Source organism: Eumetopias jubatus, unplaced genomic scaffold (assembly GCF_037043125.1).
Source record: "Eumetopias jubatus isolate StellerSeaLion01/CBP00866 unplaced genomic scaffold, mEumJub1_p1.0 scaffold_8, whole genome shotgun sequence".
Classification (NCBI taxonomy): Eukaryota; Metazoa; Chordata; class Mammalia; order Carnivora; family Otariidae; genus Eumetopias; species Eumetopias jubatus.
The window spans coordinates 70,280,218-70,300,746 of NW_028274814.1; the positions used below are offsets into that span (position 1 = coordinate 70,280,218).

The following is a 20,529-nucleotide window of genomic DNA, read 5'->3' on the forward strand; positions in this document are numbered from 1 at the left end:
CTTGGGTGGCTCAGTCTGTTAAGCGTCCAACTCTTGATTTTAGCTCAGGTCATGATCTCAGGGTCGTGGGCTCGAGCCCTGTGTCAGGCTCCACACTCAGTGGGAAGTCTGCTTGAGATTTTTCTCCCTCTGCCCCTCCCTCCCCATGCTTGCTCTCTCTATCTCTCAAATAAATAAATAAATAAATAATTTTTTTTTAAAAAGAAATAAGTGTAAAAAATTCTGTAGAAGTATGAGGATACATAAGGAACTTTGGTATGATCTATGTTTATGTTTCTTGATTTCTAAGTTGCTTGTGTATCTTTTTATTGTAGATATAGGATCCACCCTAGCAAGAACAGTGCTCAGATATCAGATGAAAAGTACTGTGGAAGAAGGGGCAGCCTCAGGCAGCAATGGGAATTTTCCTGAAGGAATACTTGATAAATTTGATGAATGGACCTTCATTCCAGACTCCTATGTGGACAGTGTGTTTGGTCAAAGTGATGACCTGGATAGTGAAGGTATTTATTATAAAGAAATATTCCCTTTATGTTTTAAAATATTTACACACTGGCATTGAACAATAGAAACTGAGACAAAATCCTGATTTATTTGGGAAAACTTGAGGAAGAATTTGTTCATTCTTAGAAGTAGTTAATGCTCACTAATTCCAGTTAAGGTGATGACTGTCAAGAAAATGTATCTCTGCATTTCCTAAGTGTTATAATACTGACTATAATCAGTGAATGGTGACTAATGTAGTGAAAACACTCTGACTCCCGATTGGATTCCATGTTCCATCATTAACAAGATCCTTTTGCGGCTTGTGTAAACCCCTAACCCTTTTTAAAGACAGTGTTGCCAACCTTCCAGGATTATTTATAAGAATTAGAGAAAATGTATGTAAAGTGTCTGGGAGAGTGCTTCCCAAATAGGAAATGCTTAATAAAAAACTATTTTTACCTTTAGAAGGATTAAAATAATATTAATATTTTAATAACACCCTTGAAATAACTTTAAAAACTGACATGACAATATATATAATGAAAGTAATAGAACTTACATATTTAATACAATGCAGTTTGGTAAAAATGGGGTGAGGTGCTTTTTTAATAACATAGTATGATTGAAAACTTTGGGTAACAGATAAAGGTATTTGAGAGAGCAAACAGTAAGGGTTCTTCCTAAATCCCTAAATCTCTGGCCCAAATATTTTTTAAAACCAACTTTGTTTAGATATAATTAATATAAAATGAAATGCACCCATTTTAAGTATGTGTTTTCATGGGTGTTGAAAAATTTAGACATCCATGTAATCATCACCACTATTAAATTATGCAACATTTCTATCATCTAAAAAATTTCCTTTATACCTTTTCACAAATCCCCTGATCCTTGGTCCCTGGCAAGCACTGATCTGCTTTCTGTCACTATAGATTAAATTAGTATTTTAAATTTTATACAAATAAGATGATACAGTATGTTCTCTTCTATGTCTGGCTGTTTTCCATAGTAGTTGAACCCTGTTATACTCCCTCCGGCAATATAAACATTCTCGTTGTTATACATCCTTGTCACACTATAATGCTTGATATTGTCAGCCACTTTAATTTTAGCTCTTCTAGGGAAGTAGTCCTAGCTCATTTGGGCTTAATTTTCTTTCCCTGATGACTATAGATATTGAGAATATTTTCGTGTTTTTATTGGCCATTCATATATTTTCTTTGTGAAGTGTCTGTTCAAATCTTTTGTTGACTTTTAATTGGGTTGTTGTTTTATTATTGTATTATAAGAGTTCTTTATATCCTCAGAGTGTTTTGTATATTTTAGGTAGAAGTCCTCTGACAGATACATGAATTGCAAATATTTTCTCCCCATCATAGTTTGTCTTTTCATTTTATTAATGTTAATTTTTAAAGAGCAGAAGTTTTAAGTTTAGATAAAGTGCAGTTTTTAAGTTTTTTCCTTTTTAAGTTTTTCCTTTATGGTTTGCATTTTTTCTATTCCATTTAAGAAATATTTTCCTATCCCAAGTTTGTGAATATTTTTCCCATGTTTCCTCCAGAGAGGTGTTAAAACCTTAGCTTTTACATTTAGATCTATAATCCATTTTAAGTAATTTTTATGTATGGTGTCAGTGAAGGATTGTTATTATTTTTTTTTTCTGTATGGATATCCAGTTTTTTTAACATCATTTGTCAAAAAATACTATATTTCTCCATTGAACTAGTGGCATGTTTGTCCAATTTAATTGACCATATGTGTATAGTCCTATCTCTGCATTCTTTATTCTGGACAATTAATTAATGTCTTCATCCTTATGCTGATATCATACTACCTTGATTACTTTAGCTTAATAGCAGCTCTTGAAATCAGATAGTGTAAGTCCTCTGGTGTATAGTTTGTTTGTTTTTTCCAAAATTGCTCTCACCGTTCTTTTTTTTTTTTTCAGATTTTTTGCATTTCCATATATATTTTGAGTCAACAAATTAATTTTATGCTGGGATTTTTATTAGAATTAAACACATACATTTAATTAGAATTACTATAGTAATTATATATTATTAATATTATATAGTATAAAATTAAAATATAAATAATTTTTTTAGATTAAATCTATAAATAAATCTGGGGGAATTGATATCTTAATAATATGAGTCTTCTGACATATAAATGTTGTATGTTTCCATTTATTTATCATTCAAAGTTCTCTCACCAATTTTTTGTATTTTATGTTTTTTGTTACTATTGTAAATAGTATTGTATTTGAATTCCAATTTCCAATAGTTCATTGAGGGTATAGAGAAATACAATTGATTTCTTTGTATATTAATGTTGTATTTTGTGGACTTGCTAAACTCGTGGTTCTAACAGCTTCTTGTTGACTCCATAGAGTTTTCTATGTTCACAATAATGCCAATTGCAAATAAAGACAGATTTATGTCTTCCTTTCTAATCTGTATGTTTTTTTTTCCCCTTATCGTATTGCACTGGCTAGGACTTCTAGTACTATGTTGAATAGAAGTGGTAAGAGTAGGCATTGTTCCCTGTTTTCCAAACTTAGAGGGAGAGCATTCAGTCCCTCATCATTAAGTATGATATTACCTATCATTTTTTTTATAGATAACCTACTTCAGTGGGTTGAGGAAGTTCTTTTCTAGTAATTGTTTGCTGAGCCTTTTTATTACTAATGGGTGTTGGAAAATGCCTTTCTGCATCTGTTGAAATGGGCATATTTCCCCCCTTTATTCTGTTAATATGGTTAATTACATTGACTTTCTAATGTTAAACCAAACTTGCATTTGTGGGGTAAATCTCTCTTGGTTGTGGTGTATTATCCCGTTTATGTATTACTGGATTTGATTTTCTAAAATTTTGTTAAACATTTTGCATCTGTGAGGGGTATTGTCTGTAGTTTTATGTTTCCTTGTAATTATGAGAATAATGCTAGCCTCTTTAAATGAGTTGGGAGGTGTTCCCAACTCCACTACTTTCTGAAAACGTTTGTGTAAGAGAGGTATTATTTTCTTCTGAAATGTTTGATAGACTTCACCAGTAAAGCCATGTAGATTTGGAAATTTATTTGGGGGGCTATTTTTAGTCATAAATTTAGTAACTCTAATAGCTCCGTGGTTATTTTGATTTTCTATTACTACTTGCATCAGTTTTTGCAATTTGCAACTTTCAAGGAATTTGTTGATTTCACATAAGTTGCCACATTTGTTTAATGTTATTCATAATAATTCTTACTATCCTGTCAAGCTTTGTAAGATCTACAGATACCTGATCTTTTAATTCTTTTTTTGAAGAACATTTGTATATTTTTAAATTATATTAGCTTTATAAACAACTTGAGAGCTCTTTCATACTCAAGCATGCTTTTCAAATTACATGACTTTATTGTCTATCTGTATATGAATCTTGAAATTCCTTGCCTGCTGTTTGCAATGGCAGGGCCCAGTGCAGCCGGGGGTTGACGTTGGCTTGGAAGCCTGTAGGGAAGGGAATGTGAAAGAAAGCCTTGGTGTGAGGAATGAGGGAAACATTGTGAAGTCTGTGAAGGTCTGTGTTTTGCAGCTGGTTAATGTGTTGAATGAAAACCAGCATTAGAAGCTTTATCTTTTACCAGGATTAAACACATATTGGCCACAAGTCGTTTTATATTTTGTTTTACATAGAGTCCTGCTTGGTGACAAGTTAATGGTTCCACCAACAAGAAATGAACAGATTTTAAATGGATATTAAAGAAATGGCTATCCTGGATTTCTTGATCTTGATCCTTTCACAATGATCTCCAAGAAATTAAATAAAATTTTCCAAAAAATACAAAATTTAAGACCTGCCTGGAAAATACAGCCCACAGATACTATAATCTGACACTTTGCACAACTTCAGAGATACATATTTGAATGACACGGGGGCTCCCAGGTTAAAAGACAGTTGCAGTACACTTTTACAATCGCACAACGCCCCCATCAACAGAGCACAATTTCTGCTAGCCCTAAAAATGCTTAAATTCTTGACACTGGTAATCCATTGTGTCTTTCCTTTTTTTCTTCTTTAGCTTAAGTTTATTAATTTTATTGATCTTTTCAAAGAATCAGATTTTGTTTCATTGATTTTTCTCTGTTGTTTGTCCCTTTTCTTTTTCACTGATTTTTGCATTAATCTTTATTTCCTTTATTTTACTTAGTTTGATTTTATTTGGCTCTTCTTTTTATAGATTCTTAATGTAAAATCTTAGAATACTGATTTTTAGACCTTTTTTATTTTATAGTATAAATGTTTAAGACCAATACAAATTCTTTTGGGCACCCCTTTAGCTGTATCCCACGAGTTTTATATGTTCTGTTTACATTCAGTTTTGAAAATTTTCTAATTTCCTTTGTGATTTTTTTTTTTGACTCATGGGTTATTTAGAAGAGTGTTATTTTGTTTTCAATTTGGAAATTTTTCCAAACAACTTTTCTGGTTGATTTCAAATTTAACTTTGTTGAGCTCAGAGAACCTACTCTAATGATTTTTAGTCTCTTAAATTTAAACTTGCTTTGTGGATTGCTGTATGGTCTATGTTGGTGAATGTTCTTTGATTAACTTAAAGGAATATATATTCAGAGCGCTCACCGTAGCACATACCCTCCCCAATGTCTATCACCCAGCCACCTGGTGAGCACTGTGAATTGTGTAAGACTGATGAATCACAGATCTGTACCTCTGAAACAAATAATGCAATATATGTTAAGAAAAAGAAGAAGAAGAAGAAGATAGCAGGAGGGGAAGAATGAAGGGGGGGAATCGGAGGGGGAGACGAACCATGAGAGACGATGGACTCTGAAAAACAAACTGAGGGTTCTAGAGGGGAGGGGGGGTGGGGGGATGGGTTAGCCTGGTGATGGGTATTAAAGAGGGCACGTTCTGCGTGGAGCACTGGGTGTTATGCACAAACAATGAATCATGGAACATTACATCAAAAACTAATGATGTAATATATGGTGATTAACATAACAATAAAAAATTTAAAGCAAAAAAAGAAAAAAAAGAAGAAGATAGTAGGAAGGGAAAAATGAAGAGGGGAAATCAGAGGGGGAGATGAACCATGAGAGACTATGGACTCTGAGAAACAAACTGAGGGTTCTAGAGGGGAGGGGGTGGGGGATGGGTTAGCCTGGTGATGGGTATTAAAGAGGGCACGTACTGAATGGAGCACTGGGTGTTATATGCAAACAATGAATCATGGATCACTACATCAAAAACTAATGATGTGATAACATAACATAATAAAATAAAATTAAAAAAAGAATATATATTCAGCAGTTGTTGGGTCAATTAGGTCAGATTGGTAGTATTTTAGGTCTTCTATATCTTTACTAATTTTTCTCTCTGCCTGTTGTATTTGACAAAGAAATGTTGAAATTGTAGTCATGGATTTGTTAATTCTCCTTTTATCTGTTTATGCTTTGTGTATTGTGGAGCTCTGTTACTAGGTGCACAAACAGAAAGGATTATAATTTTTTTGTGTGACTTAATCCCTTTATATTCATCCAGGTAGTATCATTTCTTTCCTCTTAAAGAACTCCTTTTTACATTTCTTAGAGTACAAATCTGTTGGAAACCCTTTTGCAAATTACTCAAGCACTTTTTTCATGACTTTGCCCCAGAACTCCCAGCTAAATTAGTCTCCATGAATGTTGATCTCCATCTCTTCGTCTCAAGAAAGCCGTTGGGATTTGTTTAAATTCTTCCTCCCTGTGCCTATGAGCCTTAGGTTGTCTTCAGGCAGGAAGCCAGGGTGATCATAAGGCTTACATAATTTGTTCCTCTTCTTTCAGGGACTACACCATCCTGAACTGTCTGTTGCCCAATGTTTGAAACCAGTTGTTTAAAATAGTTCATCCAAGTTTCTAGTTGTTTGTGGGGAGAGGTTAGGTTTGGTGTTTGTTACTCCATCATGCCTGAAAGAAGAATTCTCTTTAAGTATTTTGTTCTATGGATTTATTTACTTATTTGAGAGAAACAGGGAGAGAGAGAAAGAGAGCATGAGTGGGAGGAGCAGAAAGCCAGGGAGAGAGAATCTCCAGCAGACTCCAAGCTTAGTGTGGAGCCCAACATGGGGCTTGATCTCACAACCCTGAGATTACAACCTGAGCCGAAACCAAGACTCAGACACTACACCAACTGTGCCACCCTGGTAACCCTTTAAGTATTTTTAAATAAAGAAAAACATTAGAAATACTGACATAAAAATAATTATAAAATGCTTTTGTTGCTTCTATCAACAATATGCTAACACAACATACACAAACATAAAGTAGGATAATTATGAAAATGTAATAGTTATAAGATGTAAAAATGTAATTAAACTGTGAAGTCTATTTTATTAAGATGCTTAAGCATAAATTAATTAAAATTATAGGATAAATTAAATTTTATTAGTGAATCAAGTAGGAAGTATTTGTATCAATTTTAAGATTTATATAGAATATTATAAAGTTGATTTTTGGATATGTAGATTTTATAATTTGTTTTGACACAAAATTAATTCTTTATGCTTGTAAGATAGTGAATGGTAGAATTTATAATCTCATAATTTTGCAGTAATGTCTCCAAATTTTTTATCCTTAATAATATAATTTATTTATTGATCCTTATTTTCTTTAAATCCATAATTTTAAAAGTAGTTCTTTTCTCTCTCAAGAGGATAATCCCAGCTAAACTCATTGTTTCATTTTAATGTCATTCCATAAATGAAACCACATAATATGAAATTTAGAGAGATTCTTAAGATTGCTGAATGTGAAATAATTTAGTGTGATTCCAATATTTAAACAAAAATTTTCTAAGAGCAAATCAAAGAAACAGAAAAGAATGACATTGATCAGATTTGTGTATAAACTTTCTTTTTTAAAAGATTTTATGTACTTGATCGAGAGTGAGCGAGCATGAATGAGGGGAGGGACAAAGGGAGAGGGAGAAGCAGACTCCCTGCTGAACAGGGAGCCTGCCATGGGGCTTGATATGGGGCTCCGTCCCAGGACCCCAGGATCATGACCGGAGCCGAAGGCAGATGCTTAACTGACTGAGCCACCCAGGCGCCCCAGATTTGTGTATAAACTTTATTTCCTGAACACACATGTATTTTTATAACATGTAACTATTTTTTTACTTGGCTTTTTCCTACTGTACTATGAGCTCATGAGGCATGGATTTTTTTCCTGCTTATCTTTATTCAGCACTTATTCAGTACTAGTCTAGGATGGCCATTCAAAAAATATTTGTGAAGAAAAATGTAGCTGAATTTTGAAAGTGAAAAGCCAACATAGTTTATTATTTCTATTTTAAAGATGTTACAATGGGAATTGAGCAATTTCCATCAATGAATATGTGTTTAACCTTTTATGATTTTACTATGAGACCAGCATGTTATGATTGAGTCAACATTTACTTGCCTTTATTTTATCGTTTAACAATAGGAAGTGAAGGCTCATTTCTCGTGAAAAGAAAATCCAATTCAATTAGCGTAGGAGAATTTTACCAAGATCGTGCCTTGCAGCGTTGCTCACCAAATTTGCAAAGGCATTCCAACTCATTGGTAAGTGAAATTGTGATTATGTTGTGTGTTTTGTTACTGATATTCTCTTGATAACTGAAATTATGTGCCAAAGCTAGGCGCTACTAGTGCAGAAATTCCCTAGTATATGAAAACTTTATATATAGAATATGTATATATTTTTACGTATAAACCATTCTAAATATACATTTTTTTGAGCATGTTTGGGCCATATGTGTACTAAGTATACTTCAAAATGATTTTATCTTTTTTTTTTCCTTTTTAGAGCTTCATATATATGGAGCCCAGGCTACGTCTCTGTCTTATGGTGTTTGTCCCCAGTGTATTTTAACTAGAAATCTTACAGTGATTCTTAAGGAATAGGAAATGTTCTCTTTGCTCCAAAAAATGATAGTGATTTTATTATACTTGTCTATTTTTTTAATAGGAACCCATTTTCGATCATGAAGATTTACTGAGGCGAAAAAGAAAAATACTGTCTTCAGATGACTCACTCAGTAAGTATTTGAAAGTAATCATAAATAAATAGATATTTTGAGCAGAATACAGTACTTTGTTAATAACAATTTCCTCTTCAAATTTTCTGGGTGTTAATTTCATCTTACATAACCTTCAAATTATATGTACCTAATAATAGCACACATTATCGAAAAATGAAATACAATTATAGATTTAAAATTTTACCTTTTATGATGTTATGAAAGACTGACTCTTTTATCCTTTCTACTACTTTTCTGAAATGTAAATAATACCATCACCAATGCCATTCTTCATCCCCTTCTCCAGGTCTATTGTTTTTTTGTATTACTTCTACCACTTGATTAAATATTTATTATTTATTGTCCATCTCTGCCACTGGAATGTAAGCTCTGTAGTTTGGTTTCCTACTGAATCTCCAGTGCCTTGAAGGGAGCCTGACACTAGTAGGTGATCAGTAAATATTTACCAAGTGAACTTAGATTACTTGCTTATATTTCCATTGTGTGTTTGTTTTTGATAAAAGGGTCATCAAAACTTCAATCCCATATGAGGCATTCAGACAGCATTTCTTCCCTGGCTTCTGAGAGAGAATATATTACATCATTAGACCTTTCAGCAAATGAACTAAGAGATATTGATGCCCTAAGCCAGAGGTGCTGTATCAGTGGTCATTTGGAGCATCTTGAAAAGCTGGAGCTTCACCAGAATGCACTCACGACCTTTCCACAACAACTGTGTGAAGTAAATTTAATTTATCCTTTTAACTCTCAGGATATTTGAAGAGCTTTTGCATTTCTATCTAACTTGCATGGTTAAATCTTTAAAAAGAAGGATCTACTTCTGCATCATTGGACAGTAGTTCCTCCTTTCTTGGGGTTTTCACACTGGTATCTTAGTGTATATGGTGTTCACCATCTTTGAGGAATGGTGATCTGGTAAAAAGGAATCCTAGGTTCTGTCCTCATGATACGTGGTACATGCATGGTAGGATGTATCGAGGCTGCACGTTAATCATGCCTTCAATTATTGAATTCTAGGGAGACAACTTAACTGTTTAAAGAGGTAGACTAGAATTAGATCTGGTTTGGTGGCACTGGCTCTGGCGCAGCCCCCAACTGTTTAAGAAGAAGTATGTGTTCCTCTGGCGGCTGTAAGCCTTCATTTCCTCATCTGCAAAATACAGAGGCTCAACTAAACTATCCATGAGGCATTTATTGAGTTTTAAAATTATATGCAACTTAAAAGTTGATTTTTTATACTCAAAAGTTCCTATTTTCAAAAATTAAAGTATAAAACGATCTGCTGATAGAGTAGTCCTCAGAATATTGACTTTGTTCATCATTTCAATGTACAATGGATCAGAAGTCAAAGAAGATATCCTGACAAATTAAAAACATTTTAATACAAATATTTAAATTATTAAACTAAATTCTTAGACTGAGCTGCAAAGTTTGATGAAGGATCATACTTTATAAAAAACTAGTTTATTGCAAATGCATTTTTTCTTTTTTCTCACCTATAAAATTTACAATACTTTTGAGACTTTTTAAAGCAATATTGCATGTTTTTAAGTACATTTAAGTGGTATCTTTCCCTTAAAGTTTGTGTATTTGGAGAGAGAGAGAGAGAAGTGTGATGATCTTGTAACCCCAGTGTCTAAAATGCGTTCTCTCTCGCCTTCTCCTCCTCTCTTTGCCTGACTAAATCCTCCAAGTCACAAGGGTCTCAGTTTAAATGTCATTTCCTTACCTTTTCTTTCCTTATCCTCTTCTTGCCTCCAGACCAGGTTGGCTACCAGCCTGATTAATGTTTCCAAGGCTTTCATGTTCCCAATGCTTATAAATTTTGATCTAAGGTATATTGTCTTTACTAAATGTTAACTTCTTGAGAACAGGAGCTGTTTCAGGCTTGTTCATGTCTATTCTTAGTGCCAAGTAAGGTCTGAAATACAGAAGAGGCTCAATAGATGATTATTGAATTAATTTATGATGGAATTAATGACTGACACTTGGTAGACCTTCAATAAATATTTATTAAACAGTAAATAAAAGAAAACTAGAATTTAACCTAGCTAAAACAAAGAGAATTCGGTAAGAGCCTGACAGGGTGAGATACATTAGGGTATTCAAAGACCAAACCAGCTCAGAACCTTCTCTTAAGGAAATTTTAAATTGGCACCACTAGATGGCACTTTTTAAATTACTGCTAGTAGCTATCTCTACCAGAAAATTTCTCCATTAAAACTTGGGAATAAATAATTTGAAAAATATTTCCTTCTGAATAATCAGGTAGGATCTGAAACAGTGGCAGATATTTTGAAACAACTTCTGGGGCAAATCCAGTAATAAGCTTTATAATCACGTCAAACTCTAGAATTTCTGTGAGGATAAATATATTGATATATAAAGAAGAGCATAGAGAAGAGATTGTTTTGATATTTTAGGCTTTGACAATAATCCATACCGAAGATTTAAAAAACTGACATATAAATGGAAGGTTTCCTATCATCATGGTAAAATTAGAAATTGCTTAAAAGTGGAGATTAGAAATTTGAAACAAAAAGTTTCATGACAAAGAAGAGGTTCTAAAATGAAACATATATACAATGACTACTTTTATGGTTAAATATTATTTATATTAAAATGTATAACAATTTCTAAAAGCTGGTATTTAAAAAATGTATTCCCAGGATTATTTTGTACTGTTTATTCATTAAATAATTCAAATAGTTATTGAGGCTTATTCTGTTTCCATCTCACTCTTGGCAGGAATAATTTACCAAAAAACTGAATTAAACTCTTAACCTTATTTTTGTGAATTGCTTTTGACACTTTAACTGTTATATTTTCCTGGTTTTTACCCATTTAATAGCAGGGATGGTTGGACCAATCATTATACTGAAGTTCTCTTGTGGATTGTGTTTTCTTGGAAAATTCTTAATGGTTCTAATTACCAGAGGTATGGAAGGCAGAAATATTAGCTAATTTTAAGTTTTTCAGATGGTTTTCGGATGGTTGGAGAATTTAAAAATACTGTCTTTCCAGACCCTGAAGTGTTTGACACATTTGGATTTGCACAGTAATAAATTTACATCATTTCCCTCTTACTTGTTGAAAATGAATTGTATTGCCAACCTCGATGTCTCTCGAAACGACATCAGCCCTTCAGTAGTTTTGGATCCTGCAGTGAAGTGCCCAACCTTGAAACAGTTTAACTTGTCATATAATCAGCTATCTTCTTTTCCTGAGAACCTTGGCGATGTGGTAGAGAAATTGGAACAGCTCATTTTAGAAGGGTAAGAAAGGAGTTCATAATTAAATACAAAAGGATTGCCTTACATTGAAGTTTTGTAAGATTGATAAAATATGTTGACATTATTTCTGTAGTAACGGGTTTTAAACAGTAATATGATAAAAGATTGAGGGAATTCATATTATAGCTTCTGTCAATTTTCACAATTAATTTTAAAATTAATAAATCTGCTTTGATGCTCTTCTTTGAAGGCAAATTGTTTTTTCCTTCAAAGCATATGAATTTATGAAATTTAATCCTCCTTTTGTTTCTTATGACTAGAAATAAAATACCAGAAATATGTTCCCCCTTAAGCCTGAAGGAACTGAAGATTTTAAACCTTAGTAAAAACCACATTACATCCCTATCAGAAGACTTCCTTGAGGCATGTCCTAAAGTGGAGAGTTTCAGTGCCAGAATGAATTATCTTGGTAAGTGTTCTGTATGAGTCTCCTCCTAACCAGTCCTTTTGAGTATTATAGGATGAGTCATACATGGACGTGTTAGGTGGGGATATAAAGGTGGCATTTCAATTTAAATTTAATGGAGGAGTTTCAAAGATAAAGGTCAGTGATTTAAAAAAATGAGTTATCAAGCCATGAAGTCATGAAGGAAGTTTAAATGTGTATTGCTAAGTGAAAGAAGCCAATCTGAAAAGGCTACATACTATATGGTTCCAACTATATGACATTTTGGAATAGACAAAACTGTGGGGACAGTAAAACAGTCAGTGATTGTCAGGAGTTTGGAGGCAGGGAGAGAGGAATGGGGAGGTGAGTGGGATTTTTAGGACAGTGAAACTATTCTGAATGATACTGTAATGTGGATACCTGTCATTATACATTTGTCAAAACCCAGAGAACGTACAGCACAGAGTGAGCTCTATTGTAAATGATGAATTTTAGTTAATAATAATATATCAATATTGGCTCATCAATTATAGCGAATACACCAAGTTTATGTAGGTTATTAATAATAAGGATAAAAATATGTGTGTGTGGGAGGAATGGTGGTGAGGAGAGAAAGGGTTTATAGGAACTCTCTGTACTTTCTGCTCAATTTTTCTGTACACCTAAAGGTACTCTAAAAATAGTTTATTTTTTAAATACTAAAAAATTAAAATTTTTAATACTGAAAAAATTTTCAAACTAAAAAATTATAATAACCTGCTCATAGTCTAAAATGACAGTTCTTTGGACTCCAAATAATCATACTACGGTTCGTTGTAGTCTGTGAAACTAAAATGCATATGGCTGCATGAGCTGGTTGAAGCAGGAATACTGAGTTTCCTACTGAAGTCTGCTCAATTTTTGGATTATAAGTATAGTTACTATTATTATTTATTTTGGAAATAAAATTAACCAGTTAACAGTTTTCAAATTAGTATGGTTGATGTTTTTCATTGAGCACTTGCTCTGTGCAGAATATTATAGTAATACATAATATGATCATCACTTTTATTAAAAGCTGGGAAATATTCCATGTCCTCTTAGCATGTGAGATAACAGGGAATTATGTTTATCTGTAGTCTACCTGAACATTCTAATATTAAGGGACAAGATACTTTTATGGAAATAAATGGGAACTCCCCATATTTTATCTTCCTTAAGAAGATAAAGGAGGCCACATGCGCCTTGCCACCCATATGACTATTTTATATTGACTCTGTAAAATATTTTTTTAAAAGATTTTATCCATTTATTTGTTAGAGAGAGAGAGAGAGTGCACACAAGCAGGGGGAACGGCAGGCAGAGGAAAAAGCAGAATCCCCGCTGAGCAGGGAGCCCAATGTGGGGCTTCATCCCAGGACTCCGGGATCATGACCCAAGCCAAACACAGATGCTTAACTGACTGAGCCACCCAGGCATTCCTTTAAAATAATTTTTAATACTGCTTAAAAGCAGAATAAAATTTGACTTATTCTAAAATATTTTCTTTTGCCAGAACTTTCAGAAGCTAGTAATGATAAAAGCTATGCCAATTTGCACGATATTTTCCTCCTTTCTCCTTTCCTCTAGGCCTCTTGAATATTGACCATGTGCCTGAAAACGGGGATAGAGTGATTCCCTCCTAGTGAGCAAAGCAAATCCAGTCTCTGGCCTTAAAGAATAAGTAGTTAGGTTCAGAAGATAGGCATTCAGTAACTAAGCTAAATACCATGAGGACAAGTTGAGGATGCTGCAAGGGTACGTCGGGGGATCTCATCCAGACTGCGGAGGCAGAGAAGTGTCTCTGTATCTGTGACATTTAAGTTAGATCTGGAAAGAGGAGCATCCCTAGGACCCTGAGGCTTGGTTAATGTCATCTCAGCTGAATCTCACAAAAATCCTGTAGGGTAGGACAGGTATGATCTCTGCTTGACTGAGGAAAAGGAAGAGAGATTTTTGTGTGATGTGTTCAGGGGCATAGAATTAATTAATTGGTTGTTGTGAAAGCATGAATACAGCTAAGTTCAAAAATCCATTTGCTTTGCACTACACAACTGTAATAGTTTTAGAAGTGGTCTTATATTTGGAAAGATGCTTTAGGGAAGTGATATCTGAGTGGGACCACTAAACCATTAAAATAATCCCATGTGAAATGCAGTTTTGGTTCTTTGAATTCATGAGTCTTTTCCATATAGCATCTAAACCTCTTAATTTTTAAGTGGAGAATCATTTATTTTGCCACAAATACTTTTCAGATATAGGCGAAAAATAATAGCATGTTCCTTTCTGCCTCTCAGGAAAACAGCTTCTAGCAGCGTCTTGGGACACTTTGACCCTTGAAGATTTTCTAGAGAAAGCATAACTCATATTTTTAACCTTGAAAATGCTAAGAAATAATTTCTCAAGCCACTTTCATAGAACGATAGATTTTTAGATCTCTATAAAGAATCGCAGAGTTCATCTGGTCTAGCTGCACTATTTTACGGATGAAAAACAGGCTGAATGATTTGTTCAGTTTCCAAAACTGTGTTCCACAGAATTTTATTGCCTGGAGGTACTTTATACTGTATTTCCTTCTTGGAAGTTCATAAAGTATATGAGAATATTGAGAACTCTGAGATATGTCACTTCATTTTATTTAATATTTCCCCAATCTCTTAAGATCAAAGAATGCTTTTATTAAGCAACATCCATTATTATCCCATAGAACACTCTTTACTAGGTGGTACTATAAAGAATTTTTATCTTTACATTATATTGTATATTAGTATTCAAAGTGTTTTGTTATACTTATGAGTAATATGAATTAATCCATAATGTATGTACACATAATGATAATATCACACATAATTTGGAATGAATATTCTAATAATTTTTACTTTGTATAGATGTTGGACAGATGAATTTATGTTTGGACAGTTGTTTAGCTTTCAGATGAAAATATGCTTATAAGTATGCTGCATTGTTTTGGTGTTTAGTAAAAGGAGTAAGGGAGTTACCTTATTTTAAAAGTAGAATTTTTTATTGTCAGCATGTGAATAGAAATTAAATTAAGTGACAGGTCATTGATAGCTGTTCTTATTGTCAAATCTAAGGGAAATCTAGTTAAAATGATTAAAATGTCCCTTATCTCACTTTTGTTTTCTTTTAGCTGCTATGCCTTTTTTGCCTTCTTCCCTGACAAGCCTAAAATTATCTCAAAACAGCTTTACATGTGTTCCAGAAGCAATTTTAAATCTTCCACAGTAAGTTTATTATTTTAATTTTAAAAACTGCATGAGCTGGAACAAAACCTTTAGAAACACAGTTTTGACTTAGGCATATTAATTGATTCATAATTTGTAATTGATTTCTAAAGCTACTCAGTTTAATGTTCTTTTAAACCTATGAATGTTAGAATTTAGGCAAAAGACCCAAGTTGTTACTTGGCCTTTTTAACTTTTATATTAATATAGGGTACTATTGTGTTGAAACAATTTAAGGTTAATTAACTGTTGCACTATTACAAACAATTGAGATTACAGTAGCTATCACTTTAACTTTTTTTTATTCAATTTTTTTATTAACATATAAGGTATTATTTGTTTCAGGGGTACAGGTCTGTGATTCGTCAGTCTTACACAATTCACGGTGCTCACCATATCACTTTAACTTTTAAATTTTACTTGCTCTCAGAGGTTGATATGCTCCTAGGATATTACTAACTTTGAAATTATATGTTTGAGTGACATTTTTGGTGGAGATTAGGACAATTTATATAGCTCCAGGTATTTGGGGATATTTCTGGTTAATTTCATTAAACGTGAAAGCTTCCTGTTAACTATAAATTTAGGCATTAATTAAATTTCAAATGTGTCATCTTAAATACTGTTCTAATTGGGCTATACATTATAAACCAAATCCACAAGTGTGTCTGTGCAAATATATGCATATATAGGCAAATAATGCTTAGTTATAATCTAGCCATAAAAGATGTCAGACAGACATATAATAGTTAATTTCAGTCTAGCTTTAGAATGCATCAGACACTGTTTTATCCGCTCAATGGTGGATCATTGTCTTTAATCTTCCTAAAAAAACTATTATTATCTCCACTTTATAATGAGAACATTATTTTATTAAAGGGATGAAGTAATTTGCCTAAATCACAGTTCTTAAACACTGGTGACTCAATTTTATACTCTCAACTCATGCATATAGGCACCTCTAGAATACAGGTGGTCCTATGTTTTAAACATAATGTGTTCCTGAAAATGTGTTTGAAAGTCAAATGTTTATAAAAATTGATTAGGGAGACATGCCATAAAGAAGTTTTCTTCCCAGGTAACTAAAAATATTATTTAGTTCTTAATTACTCTATACTTTTAGACAACATCTTCAGGCATACATTTCTAGCATTTTGTATGTATTTCTTCAACTGTATTCTTTTGTTTCACAAAGGAATATGTAGTTCGCCAGCTTAAGTCCCCATTGAGGCTAACAGAGACTTCTTTTGAACAATCTGTTGATTCTTGGCTTTATCTAAGTTGTATTGTTTGTTAGATATACACATCTTGTCTCTAATACAGTCCAATTAATTTTCTTATTTTTATGCATCTTTATGAGATACATAGGGCAAAATCCAGTGTCATTTTAAAATGAGAGCAAAAATGTTATGCAGACCTGAACCTTGGTCTAGCAGACTGTACAACTGTGTGAGCTTAGTTAGAATTAATTCATTCTGGTTCAAAAATGCTGGATGAAAGGGGTCAACATATAACTGTAAAAGTCCAGACAACCTTTACATAGTCAAATATATCACAATCACTGATTGTCTTTATTCTATCTACACACATACGCTTATGACATGTGTTTTTCTGTTGTTTCCTGCAAACTTTGGGTAGTATATTCCTGAAAGCAACTAATTTGCATTGAGAGCCTACTGTATGCAAGACATCACATTCAGTGTTGAGATATTTATCACACTGAGACAAGCTGGTAAAAGGTTATGCCCATGCACATTATTAATTAGCTCTAAGACACAGCCTCTGAAGAATCCTCCCAGTAATGAGGGAAATGAAAGAGAAGTGGGGGAGCTACGTATTTGTAACTCTTATATAGAAGGCATATTTATAAATCTTGTATAGAAATGACCATTTTTGCATTTGTTCATTATGATTTCTCATGTATCATAAACATTGGTAAACACTTGGTCTTTCTTTCATTCTAAGATTGCCTTTTTTATGTTTCTGAAGTAAGGAAATTAGGCTTCAATTTTGTTTTTAATAGTCCTTATTCATTTAAATGTTGTTCCTAGTGAGACATGCTTTTTTTCTAGCCCATATCTATCTATATATACACAAAAACATACATGCATACTTAAATATAAATAATGTTAGTTTTAAAGTTGTGTCTCACTCTGGTGAAAATTTCTTGTGATGTTATTTCATGTATTTTGGAAGCACTCATTTGGTTTTTATCATGACATTGTATTGTTCTAGTTTGCGATCCTTAGATATGAGCAGCAATGAAATTGAGTATCTGCCGAGTCCTGCACACTGGAAATCTTTGAACTTAAGGGAACTCTTGTTCAGTTTTAATCAGATCAGCATCTTGGACTTGAGTGAAAAAGCATATGTGTGGTCAAGAGTAGAGAAACTACATCTTTCTCATAATAAACTGAAAGAGGTAAGAGGTCATCTTATTTGTTTAAAATGATTGCCAATTTAAAAATGTGCTTTTGTGATTTGAAAATATCACAAATTATCATTTTGAAAATCTGTCATTTGATATTTCTTACCTTTGAGTAAGATCTAATCCTACTCTGAAGTAAGTGGGCATATTAGCGTAGATTACCTTCTTTCAAAATCACTTTGTGCTCTATTTTTGAAGAATTACATGAATATATATATTTAATCATGAATGTGTGTAAGGTATTAAGTGTTTTACTTTATCACTAAATCTCTGATCTGTTAACAGACTCGCAGATCATCTACATTTCTCCAGTTGTTGCTGAGCCATCTGTAGCGTGTGTTTTTCAGCTGACTTTCTCTCCCATTTTCTTAAATTTCTGCATTCCTCTATCATGCTGCCCTTTAGCCCAGTGGGTCAGCCTTTTTGGCTTCACTCCATTGCCTCTGTTATAAATCTGAAACTGATTATTTATTCATCTCAGAAAAAAATATAATTTTGCCAACTTCAGGTTTTTTGCCTATGAAAGCCAAAAAGAATTAAGTGTCTGAAACTGTGAAGTTCAGAATAACTGTGAATGGTTTTTGGTACCTGATTATTTTTGCCAGCAAATTGATGCTTTTCTATTGTAAAAGTAATGTATATCGCTTAATAATTTGGAACAGGAAAAATACCCTCCTATTACAATGCCACCGAAAGCATAAACATTTAGCTGTATTTTAAGAACGTTAAGTTGCATGTAAGTTTATGACTAGATCTTTATAGCTTTAGTGAAGAACATAGTGTAAAGGAACAGACTGAAGTCACTGATGATTGGATTTAGATAAATATAAAGAACTTCTTTACTTTTAATGTTGTGAGGAGATGAATATTCTACCAAGGGAGAATAGGTTTTATAAGATTATAAATAAGTGACTTGGATTGTTTTGGGTAATTCCTTTATACTTATGTCTTTAAATATTTATACTGGAAACTATGGTAAGCCTTTGGAAAGTTTTAGAACTCTGCTGAAAAGTTATACCATTTGCTGAGAGGCTCTGTGAGCCTTTCTTTTTTCCTAGGAAGCATCTTGTTTCTTGGCAGCACACATTTCTTCCTTCCCACCAACAATCCTTTTTTATTTCATTAAGATTCCTCCTGAGATTGGCTGTCTTGAAAACCTGACCTCCCTTGATGTCAGTTACAATTTGGAGCTGAGATCCTTTCCCAATGAAATGGGGAAGTTAAGCAAAATATGGGATCTTCCTTTGGATGAACTACGGCTTAATTTTGATTTTAAACATATAGGATGTAAAGCAAAAGACATCATAAGGTTAGATAATTTTATTTCCATTTTTAAAATTAAGTATGTTTCAGATTTTTTCTGTGACTTTGATGGGTATGTAGTTAAAATTTAGGAAATAATGTATAGTACTGTTTAAAGGTGATATGCTGTGTGTCATTTTCCTTTTATTTAATAAATGGGTTTATATGGTGCCTCTACAGAGCTTTTCATTTTCTCCTAGCCATGCTAATGTTGAGAGAGTGGCTTCTTCTCCTGATCATGCTGGTCATAGAAATGGACTGTAAAAGGAAATTATTATGTGGTCTCTTGTTACAAATATACATTCTAAAGAGTATAATAACAGAGTATAATAGGGTATAATAACTTCTCAAGCTGCATTTCATATAGCAAATAGTTATCATATGTCTATTATATCTTAAGCATTATAGATACTTAAATGATATAAAATTACTAACTTTGATTTTGCCTGTAAGGGTGAGTAACCTACTGACCCTGATCATTTTTGAAACCACCAAAACTTCCCAGTTATCACTGTTTCTGGTCTTTACACTTGATGTATTTCAAATACCTTTGGTAATGGATTTTATCTTACTCTCTGTTACCTTTTGAGCATATCAGTTTTATTGGTCCCTACTCAAAAACTGTTTATTCCCATTTCTACAAAATTACTCCTATCTATATTTATCTTGCAGGTTTCAGCTCAATTATCACCTCTCAATGTATCCCTGACTTGACTATAATATCCAACAAGGCAGGGATCATGGCTATGTTCCTTCGCAGTTTGATTCTTGGCACCTAACACAGAGCCTGGCATATAATTGACAATTATTGAATTACCAGTGAACTACATACTTACCTAATTCTCTTCAGCTTAAATTTTCTTAAATTACATTTAACTTTTCATCTCTTTTTATGAGGAAAGATTTGGTTTTCTGTCCCCTTGGGCTTGATTTAATTTGAAAAGAAAGACTGTCACCAGCTATTCTAAACTTAACTACCTTTCATCCTACCTAATTGTTTCCCATGATTTTCCCTTCTGAAACTGGACAGATGTTCAAATTAAAATTGGTTCAATTCTTGGTAAGCATTTAGTAGATCTCCTTTTCAGTATGGTATGCTGCATTATCAAGCCACCATATCTACTTTTATTTTTTTATTTTTATTTTTTTAAAGATTTTATTTATTCATTCATGAGAGACAGAGGAAGAAAGAGAGAGAGAAGCAGAGGGAGAAGCAGGCTCCCAAGGGGCAGGGAGCCCGATGCGGGACTCGATCCCAGGACCCTGGGATCATGACCTGAGCCGAAGGCAGACGCTTAACCATCT

At 33.2% G+C, this 20,529-nt stretch overlaps 1 protein-coding gene across 3 annotated transcripts in view; it reads left to right on the plus strand.

The window, feature by feature from the left end:
* Nucleotides 1-20,529, plus strand: part of LRRK2 (leucine rich repeat kinase 2) — a 141,309-nt gene that overhangs the window by 54,661 nt on the left and 66,119 nt on the right. For all 3 annotated transcript variants that reach the window (XM_028113159.2, XM_028113160.2, XM_028113162.2), the window contains 9 exons: nucleotides 315-503; nucleotides 7,953-8,071; nucleotides 8,478-8,547; nucleotides 9,054-9,271; nucleotides 11,575-11,825; nucleotides 12,104-12,252; nucleotides 15,401-15,494; nucleotides 17,730-17,916; nucleotides 19,050-19,231. In XM_028113159.2, coding sequence (XP_027968960.1) covers nucleotides 315-503; nucleotides 7,953-8,071; nucleotides 8,478-8,547; nucleotides 9,054-9,271; nucleotides 11,575-11,825; nucleotides 12,104-12,252; nucleotides 15,401-15,494; nucleotides 17,730-17,916; nucleotides 19,050-19,231 — 1,459 coding nt within the window. The remainder of the gene's footprint in view (nucleotides 1-314; nucleotides 504-7,952; nucleotides 8,072-8,477; nucleotides 8,548-9,053; nucleotides 9,272-11,574; nucleotides 11,826-12,103; nucleotides 12,253-15,400; nucleotides 15,495-17,729; nucleotides 17,917-19,049; nucleotides 19,232-20,529) is intronic.